At 35.6% G+C, this 13,565-nt stretch overlaps 1 protein-coding gene across 1 annotated transcript; it reads left to right on the top strand.

Moving 5' to 3' along the window:
• Positions 1-8,548: 8,548 nt before the first annotated feature.
• On the top strand, positions 8,549-13,343 carry LOC143342005 (uncharacterized). The gene is made up of 2 exons (XM_076765486.1): positions 8,549-9,495; positions 13,267-13,343. Exons 1-2 carry the CDS (start codon positions 8,598-8,600, stop codon positions 13,341-13,343), a joined length of 975 nt encoding a protein of 324 aa, XP_076621601.1. The 5' UTR covers positions 8,549-8,597.
• The last annotated feature ends 222 nt before the right edge of the window (positions 13,344-13,565 follow it).

Genomic DNA, 13,565 nt, shown 5'->3' with positions numbered 1-13,565 from the left:
ATACGGAAAGAATAGCGACGGAGGTATATTCAGTAATTCAAAATTAGGAAAGTGTCTTGCACAGAATAAATTGAATATACCGGAAGATACAAAATTACCAGATAGTAATACTGTGATGTCTCATGTCATTGTTGACGATGAAGCTTTCCCTTTAAAAAGATATTTATTAAGACCACAAATGCATGATCCCGCAAAACAACATTATAAACATCGACACTCACATTTAACACAAAAATTCCGAATTTATCTACGTAGAATGCAATTACAGTCTGTTTGACAAGATCGTGTACGGCAAAACTTTTTTTCTGTGAACCGGGGGAGGGGGGATTCCATCTTGAGCAGGTAACCTGGACTTTTCCCTAAAATGCTTTGCAAGCTTGATCGTAGAAGTATATATTTCACCATGAGTGCCGCGTACGCATCACGTTACGAAGCAGTGTTTCTGTGTTCTCATCCTAAAGGACCAAAAATGTCCTGCACAGCGGCTTCTAAATACATGAAAAAGTCCAAGACATTTGTTAGTAAGTGGGTGAAACGATATTTGGAGATAAAAAATGTCGATGACCCGCCAGATCCGGGGCACTACGGCCAAAGACGTCAAAAAAAGAAGACAAATTGATTTTACGGGAATTCGAGAAAAATCCACGTCTATCCTTACGTGGTGGACAAGCAGTTTTGTGTAAGAAGGGTTTGAATATATTATGTGATACTATACGAAGACGATTATTGGCAAATGATGTGAAATTTAGAAGCACAATAAAGAAACCGTTACTATCCAAAAAACATGTCGAGAAAAGACTCGCTTGGGCGAAAGAGAATTTGGGCCACAATTGGGACAATGTAATTTTTTCCGACGAAGCTTCATTTTGGGCACGTTCTTCCATAGCCCATACCTGGTGTACCCACGCCAATAAACTTATCCAGCGGACCGTTAAACACCCGGTAAAGGTGCATGTTTCGGGTTGTTTCTCGAAGCAGGGATTCGGCACTTTACACATATTCACGGACAATTTAAACGCTGCTAAAATGGTTGAAATCTATCAGAGAGCTTTGTTAACATCCACCAAAAGGTGATTTATAAGGAAGAACAAATACTGGCTACTGCAAGAGGCCAACGACCCAAAACACCGAAGTCGACTCTGTACTGCGTGGAAAGAAGAAAATCACATTGATGTGCTGGATTGGCCTTCACAGCCACCGGATGCAAATCCAATCGAAAATGTTTGGGCAATATTGAAGATCAGGCTTGGGGGAAAGAAGATAAATACAATTAAACAGCTGTTACGTCAAATTCGATTAACGTGGAGGTCCCTATCTCAAGATTATGCAATTAAGTTAGTAGAAAGTATGCCTCGAAGATGTCAATTAATTATTGATAATGACGGTGATTGGGCAACGTATTAATAATAAAGCATCTTAGTATACATCATAAAGAATTTGTGTATTTTTTTCCAACTTAATATCTCAAATAGTTATCGAATTTTGCCGTACACGCTTTTGTCAAACAGACTGTATGATTCCAATTGTGAAGCACGGAGATGGTTCAGTGATGATATGGAGGTGTATGGGGGCGAATGGAACGGGAAATCTTGCTTTTATTGACGGAATTATGGATAAGTACAAATATCTGAATATTTTAAAACAAAATTTGAAATAAAGTGCAATTAAATTGAACATATTGGACGATTTCTACTTTCAACAGGACAACGATCCTAAGCATCTAACTTAATATCTCAAATAGTTTTCGAGTTTTGCCGTACACGCTTTTGTCAAACAGACTGTACACCCGCAAAATGTTGATAAAATTATTTTAACGACGTGCATTTTACACAATTGTATTTTATCTTCCCGTGATTTTCGACCATCGGATATGGGCATGGAACCTTCGGAAACAACCATGCAAAATCTCCCGTTGCAAGGTGGTAGCAATACTTCAACCGCGTTTCATGTAAGGGAAGCATTTAAAGATTTTTTTAACACTACACGAAATTAACGTAGAAATATGTATTCTCATGAAGAACTATAAAATACATATAATTATATGTTACTTACCGGTTAAATTTATAATTTTCCCAATGTGTCTCCAAGCAGCTTCCTTTTTCTCATTGTCACTGTATCCTCTTTCTTCCTGATTATATAAAAAACTATGCTGTCGCACCAACTCTATTAATTTCTCGTCTCTCATACTTTGCGATTCCGTTACACTCGTGTTTGACGTATTCATTTTTAACTGAGAAATTGTATTTTTCGAGGGTGTTCGCGGTTTATATTTCTGTTGCGTTGCTATTGGTTAAAAATGTTGAGGATGGGGGTGTACAATTTTTTAGCTTATTGGTCGTGACAGTTGTAGTAGGTGTGGTTATTTTCTAAAACGGAAGGGGAAGTGCGAGAAGTAGGAATTTTCTGTTTGGGAAGAGGGCTGGAGGTTCTTGGCATCGAAGACAATGGACTCAAAGTAAATATACAATTTCAGCTGAATTGACACAAACACAAGGGGATAAGGACCTTAGACCGTTTTTTTTATCGGGGCCCTTGACTTCCAGCTTGCCCGAACCCAAGCATTCTATTACAGAATACTGATCTTCGTCTGTCCGTACACGCAATGTGCCTGAACGTGCTGTGACGCTAGATATAAACACTCCTATTCCAATACCCGCAATAATGTCTGCCCGAACTGGAAATGCTGTAAACGTTACGTGCTTGAACGGATGATGTGCACGCTCGAAACGTTAAGCTGCGTCTCCACTGCGTCGGCACGGCTCGGTACGGCTCGGCACGGCCGGGCCATGCCACTGCTATGCACGTCTACGTGGCAAAACCATTACTTTCTCATTCGATCAATAGTGAAACGCAAAATCTCTTCCGTAAACGATGCTGATTTTTCTCATTACAATTTTTTTATACAATAAAAAATTAAGACCACCTTAATTTTTTTAGTAAAATTGTATTTTTTTTTCTTTTTTTTCATAAATCGATGCATCTTTGTATCCTTTTGAAAAAAGTATTAGAGGCTTTAGGTTGAAAATTGAATAGTTTAAGAGTTATTAGTTCAGTCCCGAACTCTCATATACAGGGTATTCGGCCACCCCTGGATGAAATTTTAAAGGGTTAGGTAACTCGAGCGGTATGGAAAACAAGGCAATTTTTTAAGCTACAATGAAGAGAAAGTAAGCAGTCAATTATCCTGAGACTTTGCACTGTATTTAGGTATAACAAATATTGAAAAAAACGCTTGGCAATGTTGAAAAAATATTTATAATTAAGCCTACACAGCGCTATGTTCCCGAGCCACTTCATTTTTTGATGCCTAACTGGTGTGCAGGATTATGGTAAAATGGTTGTTGTCTACAATAAAAACCGAAATATTACATTAACTATGATAAAAGTCCTTAGCATTGTCGATGAGACATTTCAAATTGTATAAAAATGAACAATATGGCAGATATTTGAAACCTAAAATCGAATTTGATCAAAAATCGAGTTTTTATTACTAATATTTTGCAGAATTATTAGACAATTTAAAAAAAAAAACGGATCGTCAATGCTTAATAAATATAATAGTAAATATAACTGTAAATTTTCAAAGCAATAGATTTATTAGAACTGGAGTAATTCTGCACACCGTTTTGTAGAACATAGTTCCGAGGAAAATGCATTTAAAGTTTGATATACGCAGATATAAGCAGATATAGGTCATTGTTTGAGGCTCTAAATTTTCAGCAAAAACATTGTTCCAACACTGATTTTAAGGCTTCAAACTATTATTTAAGCCAAAAAACAAAATATCGAATTTTTCAAAATTTTAGAGTTACCTAACCCCTTAATGGGAGATTCTAGAGAGCAAAATAAGACGAAAATCAAGAATACCAATTTGTTGATGGAGGATTTGTTAAAAAGTTATTAACGTTTAAAGTTTCGCCCGTATAGAATTTTTTTCTAGAAAGTGGGTAGGATTTCGGGGGTAAGTCTATTCACCAAAAATTATTGTAATTGACCTCTGCAATCGAAAATAATTTTTCCAAAACGATTTCAAATTTTTTAATTTTGTCCAAAAATTTCACACCTCGAATTTTTCCTCGAAAGTGAGTAGGATTTCAAGGGTATGTTTAATGACCAAAAATGCTTGTAATTAACTCCTTTAACTACACATAATTTTTTTAGTATGATTTGAAATTTTTTAATTTCATCTAAAAATTTCAGTACCTACTCGAATTTTTTTCTCGAAAGTGGGTAGGATTTCATGGATATGTGTATCTATTAAAAATGATTGTAAATGAGCCCCGCAACCGAAAATAATTTTTCCAGAACAATTCAAAATCTTTTTTTTTCGCTCAAAAATTTAGGCACCTACCCCTCGTCTATTTTTCTTAAAAATTCGTTTTTAATTTTTAATAATTTTGTTTAACACCCTACAGAAAAGTTGTCTAATACCTTTTTGTAGGTGCCCACGGGCTCTGCTTCAGAAAAAAATTTCAATGAGATACCTTTACTATTGTAGGAGTTATGGCCGTTTAAAAATTGGACCACTTTTATGGGGTTTTTCACATTTTACGGGATCAAGGAGCAATTTTTCCAATATTTTTAGAATTTCTACATATTCTCTACTAAAATACGCGTTGATTGCTTTTTTAAACATTAAAATCCTTCAATCCGTTCAGAAGTTATCATGTTTTAAAGATATACATGAAATTTCAGGGAATTATTTCTGGCCACACATTAGATTTTGGGTAAAGAATTTTTTTTCTTGAAAGTGCGTAGGATTTCGGATTTCGTAGGATGTCTATTCACCAAAAATTCTTGTAATTAACCCCTATAACAACATATAATTTTTTTAGTATGATTTGAAATTTTTTAATTTCATCTAAAAATTTCAGTACCTACTCGAATTTTTTTCTCGAAAGTAGGTAGGATTTCAGGGATATGTGTATCTATTAAAAATGATTGTAAATGAGCCCCGCAATCAAAAATAATTTTTTCAGAATGATTTGAAATTTGTTAATTTGTTTTTGTTAACTTTTTAACGAAGTCTCCATCAACAAATTAGTATTCTTGATTTCCGTCTTATTTTGGCCTCCAGAATCTCCCATTAAAATTTTTCCCAGACGTGGCCGAATACCTTGTATAGATGAACAACCAAATGCATTCCAAAATCCTATTGAGTACTGCTATTCTGTTAAAAATGAATCAAGATGCCATATTTGTAATGACGTGGCAATAATTAAATGCGAATGTTGCAAGAAATCTTTATGTTTCAAACATTTTTTCGATGAGTACCACTATTATCAATACTACATAGAGTAATTGCTATACACACTGTATGTATTTATAATTCATAAATCGCTCCACCTTTGCCACGATGTCATAGGTGGGTAATAAAAACAATTAATCTTTTCATTGCTGTTAAGAAACTTGTCACTGTTATTGTTACTTGTTACTTGTTACTGTATAATTTAGTGCAAGTCTACAGTGCTTCATTAAAATCAAAGTTAGAACGGCTACTACCATAGTGGATGTACGCGCAAGATGTAAATCATCGAAATCTACAAAAGTATAAGAGGCAATTTAAAAATGTTACATACCAATGGATTTGGAATAAAATGCTCGTCATTTTTTGTCATTATGAAAATTTCAATAAAATGAAAAATTAAGTTAATAAATTTTTTCTTGTTATAAACAAATTATATTTTGTTAAATTTTTTAACACCATGTAATTCTACATAAGAAACCATTAACCTCGCCCATTAACAATTTTTTCATATGTCTTTCCGTTTTCGAGATTGCCGTCTCGAGCCAAAACTTCAAGGGGTAGTTTCACCCCTTAAACTCGAGTTACCGCAGCTAAAAAAAATACGTGTCGATTATTTTTGGCTGCTTTATAAGTGTACGCAGTTTCATCAAAATCGAAGCCGGACCGTTCGCGAAGGTTCCTTGTCAGTGGGGACGCGGCATAACGTGCCGAAACGGATCCGCGACGTTACGTACATTCTCGTATCTTAGCAGCTTGAAAGAATGTTTGCCCGAACCGTACCAACTGTGCCGTGCCGTGCCGTAAACGGATAGTATAAATCGACCTTCAATCGTGCACTCAAAAACGACATATGGTAACTGTTTGCGCTTAATGGAAATTGTAAATGGATCGACTCGCTGCAGCATCTCGTCTCAAATTACAACGGGAGAAAGCATCGAACTATCGGTATGCAACCAATTGACGTTACACCACAAACGCCGCCAAACTCTTAACAACGGTATATAATCACGTAAAAATTGCCACTCCCGCACGATTCAAAGTGGGAGATGCGGTACATGTGAGCAAATTTAAGACAATTTTTGAAAAAGGTTACACACCGAATTGGAGCACTGAAATATTTACAATCGCCGAGGTATAGAAAATTAATCTCGCCACGTATCTGCTGAAAGATGTTTATGGAAAACCAATTGCCGGAGGATTCTATGAACATGAATTGCAACGTGTTGCTAATTCCGACGTGTATCTGGTTAAAAAAGATTTGCGTAAAAAAGGGAACAATGTGTACGTAAAATGGCTAGGACTCAATAACTCGCACAATTCATGGATCCATAAAAGTAATGTTTTGTAATACAATCATTCGTGACTTTAACAAAATAGCATATTTTAAATCATAAAAAAAGCATCTAATTTCCCCCCCCCCTCTCTTAAGGCTCTCGATATATTATAAAATCTGTGTCCACGATTGCAATGTTAAAATTATTGTGTATAGTGTGTACGTAAAAAAATGATTTGTGCCGCGAAGAATGTTATCTACATCCGGTTGCATCGTCTGCGATTGCAATGTTATACGTTTTGTAGAGGTTGCGTTTTTCCACGTGTTCAAGGTAATTTAAAAAACAATTAAATATATCATTTTGTTAAAATAGCTGACGACAACTAATTTCTTTCCCCACCTCCTCCTTACCGACTTCTGATAATTACCTCTTCTTTTTTTACCAGAGATATATAATTTCTTTTCCTTCTCTTTTACCGACCTCTGGCAATTACCTTTTTCTTTTTTACCAACCGTTGATACCAATTACCAACCGTCGTTAATAATTACCGACCCCCCCACTCTGGTGCCCCCTCCCGTACCCCCCTCTGGAGAGCATGGCTTAGACTCTCCTTATTCACCTACTCACACACTATACACTGACAACTGGCACATAAGCTTAGAATTAGCGGAAAAATTAATCAATAAAAATATTCACTTAGTAGGAACATTACGTTCAAATCGACGAGGAAATCCGCAGCAATATCAAAAAAATTCAAACGGGGAGAAATCATTGCAAAAGAAAATGAACAAGGAATAACCAGTTTAAAATGGAAAAATAAGAGGGATGTTACGTCCCGACGAACGAGTCATTAAGGGGTTACGCCACCCTGAGATTAAAAAAAAATCGTTTTTTTTTTTTAATTTTCCTTTAATTTGGAGTTCAGTTAATAATTTAAGACATGCCGGATGCAACAGCTCCCAATAATAGCAAAGTTACAGTGCTTGGAACGTCATGTGGCAGCTGCCGTTTCGGAGCAGGTAGCGACCATCCGTTTCACGGAGGGATTACCTGGGTCTTTTCTATTGTTCATATTTCCAGGCTACGGCAGGGGACCCTTGGGACATAGTAGGGTCATTTCAAAGTGCATTGGTGTAAGGCAAACGTTCGTAAAGATTCGCTCAGTCTTTCGAGCGTATCGTCAAAGTGAACATCGTGCTTAGAAGTTTGGAAAAAGTCTCAGTTTTATTTCCACAATGCCAAAACGTGTATATCGCGATCAGAAGGGTTCGAGGAAACACACTGGACGTGCTTCTATAATCTCGAAAAGGAAACATCATCCTGTAAATCGCTATTTGATGGAAAGTGAGGAAGCCAGCACGAGTACGTCAGCGAAAAAATTGAAAGCGACTGAAGATGTCGACATAATAGTTGACGCAACGTTTGGCTACCGCATACTAAATTTTCTAGCAGTTTTCTCGGCTATTAGTGGAGCAGTGAAATGTAGCGTGTGTAATGGCAAAGTGAAATTCACTGAATCTGCTATTCGTGGACTTGGTTTTAAAATCAATATGACATGTGAATCGTGCCGACCTGTCTATATAAATTCAAGTCCTCTCATCGATGGGAAAGCATACGATGTGAATAGAAGAATTGCTTTTGCTTTTAGACTACTTGGACTTGGTTTGGCGGGAATAGACAAATTCTGCGGAATAATGGACATGCCGAAACCTGTGTTTCGTTCATTTTATGATAAAATAGTTGATAATATTCATACCGCCGCGAAAAGTGTGTGTGAATTATCTATGAAGAATGCTATGAATGCAGAAAAAGAGGTAAATTCACAAAAGGGTAATTCGGGAGGAATAACCGTTTCAGGAGACGGAACTTGGAGGAAACGGGGATTTTCTTCTCTTTTCGGCGTAGCAACCATCATTGCTCATTATACCGGCAAAGTAATAGATGCGGTAATAAAATCACGCTATTGCAAAACTTGTGAATTTTGGGAAAAGTATGACGATACTGAGGAATACTACAAGTAGAAAGAAAAACATAGTGAGCAATGTTCAGCGAATCATGACGGATCAGCAGGAAAGATGGAAGTTGATGCGGTAACAGAAATGTTTGCAGCATCTGAGGAAAAATATGACATAAGATATACTAATTATATCGGCGACGGAGATAGTAAAACGTACAAAGGGATTGTAGATTCGAAACCGTATGGTGATATCACTGTAAAAAAAAAAGAATGTATTGGCCACGTCCAAAAACGAATGGGTGCGCAACTTCGTAAAGTGAAGAAAGAAAATAAAGGTCTTGGTGGTAGAGGTAAACTAACTGCCAAACTTATTGACGAATTAACCGTTTACTATGGCCTTGCCATCAGAAAGAATTCAAATTCAATGGAAGAAATGAAGAATGCAATCTGGGCCACCTTCTACCATAAAATTTCCACTGACAGGAATCCCCAACATGAGAAATGCCCTATTGGGAAAGATTCCTGGTGTTCATGGCAGAAAGCGAAAGCTCACGAATCTCTGGAAAATTACACACACTCGGACCCAATTTCAGAAGATGTTCAACAAGCTATTCGACCTGTGTATGAAAAATTAAGTAGCAACGAATTATTAGAACGTTGTTTGGGAGGTTTCACTCAAAATAGCAATGAAAGCGTGAACGCTCTCATTTGGTCTATGGTCACTTCCAGTGGTGCAAAAATTGTCGAAATCGCAACTCACATTGCAATAAATATATTCAATGATGGATATAAAAATATATTACTCATCATGCAAACTATGAATTTAAAAATTGGACCGAACGCGCAAGAAGCCTGTCAAAAATGGGACACGCAACGCATCACAGTTGCGAATCTAAGAGCGCAGCAAGCAACAAAAGAGGCTAGGAAACAAAAACGGGCAGCTCAAAAAGAATCTGAAGACATCACTTTTGCTGCGGAAGAGACACATTGTATGGCCCAGGCATTGCCGATTGAAGGTAACACGAAAATCGTTTTCTCTATCTGTTAAAGTTGCACTTTTCCTTCTTTTCCGTTTTTCTCGAAACTACATTTTTACAACTGGTGTATAAAAAATCTCGGAAACTATACGTCCGATTTACTTCAAAGGGTATAGCCGAATAAGGGGGTCAAATGTGCCCCCAAACCGAATTGAACGAATGATAGGTCATTCGATAGCTTATCCAAAAAAACCATGTGTGCAAATTTTTAACTTGAAATCTCGACCGTGGGGGTAGTAATGGGGTGAAAACGAAAATCATGTTTTTGAACAATTTCTCTTAACCTACTGAGTAAAAAAATGTAAAAAAATTCAGAGACACTTCGGGTACTGGGACACATATTTTGGAAGATTTTCAGATTTTTTGATTGAAGAATCAGGTAGTAAAAAATAAAAAACAGTTTATTAAAGATTTTAACAGTATATTAAATATTGCTATAGTTTAACAATATGTATCCTTAATTTTTTTGAAGTTATTTTTAAATGATGTGGAGATAAGAAAATCATCCTATGCAAAAATCGCTCCAAAATTATATTTATAGATATTTCAGGTTAAAATATTTATAAAATGCCTTTAGAATATTTATAAATAAATATAAACCATTGTTATATAGTTAGAATTTGGGGAAAAAAATAACGAATAAAAAAAAATTATGTCCCAAAGAGAGACTCGAACCTACGGTAAAAAAACTTCCAGCGGTTCCACAGGCGGACGCTCTAACGCTGCGCCAACGACGTCGTTGAAAACATCGTTGATTTTTTAGGATATGTTGCGCTCAACGGTTGGTTTACTTTATTTCTTTCAATTGTTATGTAATTCTGTTTAGTGTAGAAACATTAAACAGTGTACAAAACACTCGTATATTGAATGCATAAAAATTCAACGTGTAAGTTACTCTAATACGCAGAAAATGAGGAAAAAATCGGTTTTTATTTTTTTTCACTGCGGCGCACCAAAATGAAAAATCTGAAAAAAATTGAGAATAATAGTAATAGCAATACGTGTTTACTGTAAAAGTATAAAAGTAGTTCCGGGCCTCCTTCGATACGTAATTGGCATTTTTCGGCATTTTTTGCGGTTTTTTATTTTTTACTACCTGATTCTTCAATCAAAAAATCTGAAAATCTTCCAAAATATGTGTCCCAGTACCCGAAGTGTCTCTGAATTTTTTTACATTTTTTTACTCAGTAGGTTAAGAGAAATTGTTCAAAAACATGATTTTCGTTTTCACCCCATTACTACCCCCACGGTCGAGATTTCAAGTTAAAAATTTGCACACATGGTTTTTTTTGGATAAGCTATCGAATGACCTATCATTCGTTCAATTCGGTTTGGGGGCACATTTGACCCCCTTATTCGGCTATACCCTTTTTGATACAAATAATTCTAATAACATTATCTATCATGTAGCGTAGGATTTTTTTGATACCATATCCCAATTGTTTATAGTAATTGTTTGAATTTTGCTTTTTTTGGTAAAAATTTAATGTTCATTTTCATATTGCTCGCATTTGTACAAAAATGGTTTTTTCTCTAAACCCCTATGCTACACGATAGATATTTTATCAATAAACAATAAAATCATGGGTTTTTTCTTTTCAGATAATCCTGGGCATCACAATCCGTTACACCGACTGCACGCGTCCTGACGGAGGAGTTTTGCAGGATAACGGATAACTCGGCCATTTTTTAATATTTTTCTGTCAAATTTACACAATATGTTCTTTAATGTATGCCCTAACTATAAATAATAATCAAATAATTGTCACATTCATAGTTTCGTAGAAAAAAATTCGTAAACTTTGATGTCATTTCGGCCGCCTCAGGGCGGCGTAACCCCTTAACCGCGAATATTTGACACTTCCTTAGAATCAGCATTTTCACCGAATTCCTTTATTTTTCTCAGAAATCTGCACCCGGAAAGTACTCGCGGACTGCAAAGCAGTTTTAGTTTCCGCAAGAATTCATTCCTTTCCCTTCAACATTTCGAATATTTGTTCGTGGCCGAAACACTCACTATGGACCAGTCACCAGTTTACGTTCGGTAACGACAGTCGTGGAAAGTGTTTAAACTGTGATTGTGAATCATAAGAAGTTGGAAATGTTTTCACACTTATCCATAGAAGATCTATGCTGCGTAGCATTATTATTAGATGAAGAGGAAGAAAGAAAAGTAAGAAAACGTCGTTTTTCAGTGCTCAAAATGTTAAAAAGAAGAAAAATTGATGGGGGATATTGGACATTATACAAACAATTAATGGATAATGAGGAAAAATTCTTCCAATACTTCAGAATGACCATTCATAGTTTCAAAGTACTTTTGGAAAAAATCGAAAATTCCATTAATCAAAGTCCGCAAAGCAAGTCAACATAGTCATCGAATTCTTCTGTTTTTCTCAGAAACCTGCACACGGAAGTCCGTAAAGCAAGTCAACACTTCAACATATGTTGAAAACTCAAAAATTAAGCTAGGACGGTGTAGTCAGTTGTAAAATCGCGAGGTCCGTACTGGTCTGTCTCGGTTAGCTTTGTAAGCAGAGTTCGTCGATTAAACCGCGAAAGACTTGAGCTACCCGTCAAACATCTTGTTATTAAAATTAACTATTATTATTTAAAATAGCTTTTAAGAGCTTTTTTCAGCTTTGGGTTGACGAATCGACGATGCATAGTTGAAGCTCAATCTTCAGTCTTTAGTTAATCGTGGTCAAAGCAACATAGAATTTTTTTATATTTACTCAGCTCTATTGTGGTATTTTATTTTTATTGATTATTGTTTTATTCCATTATTTTATTTTATTATTTTATCTTGTTTGTTAAGGATAACTGAAATCGATAAGGTATTACGCGATCTACGTACAAAATAAACAGACGCGTGACATCTATTGTCCAAATATGTATATCAACCATGTATGTATGTATGTATGTATGTATGTATGTATGTATGTAGGTATGTATGTAGGTATGTATGTAAATATGTATTGCGTCGTGAGGAATGCTCTCGAAGTAAGTCGTGAGCCGTTGTAACAGTAACAAAGTAATTTGCTTGTCGTCTAAAAATAATAAAACCTAACATTGTTCCTGTTGTTTACCTTTATATATTTTATTTTTTTTTCATTTTTTCTTATTTATATATTCTGTTATATTATATGAGCGGTGATGAGGAAAATGTGATTACTGCGTCTTCTAGTCGTATCAGTGAAAGTTCAATGTAATCCCAATCGTTTTAGAAGTGACGTTTGGAATCATTTTCAAAAATTAAATCCTACCACAGCCCAGTGCAATATTTGCAATAAAGAATACAAAATCAAACACAGTAACACAAGTTCTCTTCTACGTCGTTTAAGAACAATGCATAGTGCAATAATTAATTCGAGATCGACGTCAACATCAACCGAAGCTGATCCTAACAGAGAAAAAAATACGTCGTATTTGGACGAAAATTCAACCACAGCCCAACAATTAACGTATGGAATTGCACGCATGATGGCACGAGATTTGCAACCGTATAGTCTCGTCGATGACGATGGATTCCGAACGTTAATGAACTTTGCAGAACCAAAATATAAAATTCCTTCACGGACCCTTTTTCTCGAACAATCATACCAAAAATGAACGAGGATCTGAAAGTACATGTCAAAAACGAAATATCCACAGGTATCAATTAAACTTAATATTTTAATAATACTTTGTTTTGTAATTATTCTTTGCTTTTTATATGACATGTTGTTTAATTCATATTAACAATAACAGGCAACGCTATATTTGCATTTACGACGAACGCCACAGTGGGGTATTTGCCCGATCTAGCTGGCCAAAAGCCAGTTTAGTCAAACTCATTGCAGGCAAAATAACTTTTTACCTGAAAAAGATAAGTACTTAGGATGTCACATTTGATCAGTTTGAACTTAAGCGTGTCGAACAGTGAACGCGTGTTTCCTTGTTACTTTCTACGGCATTAGAGTTTCAAAATTATCATTTTTTTTTAAACGATATTTATAAGCAATAAATTATGGATTCTTCTGAAGCAGATAAATGTGCATAAATATCAA

This window comes from Colletes latitarsis, chromosome 5 (genome assembly GCF_051014445.1).
Source record: "Colletes latitarsis isolate SP2378_abdomen chromosome 5, iyColLati1, whole genome shotgun sequence".
NCBI classification, from domain to species: Eukaryota; Metazoa; Arthropoda; class Insecta; order Hymenoptera; family Colletidae; genus Colletes; species Colletes latitarsis.
This window is presented reverse-complemented; position numbering and strand designations above follow the sequence as displayed.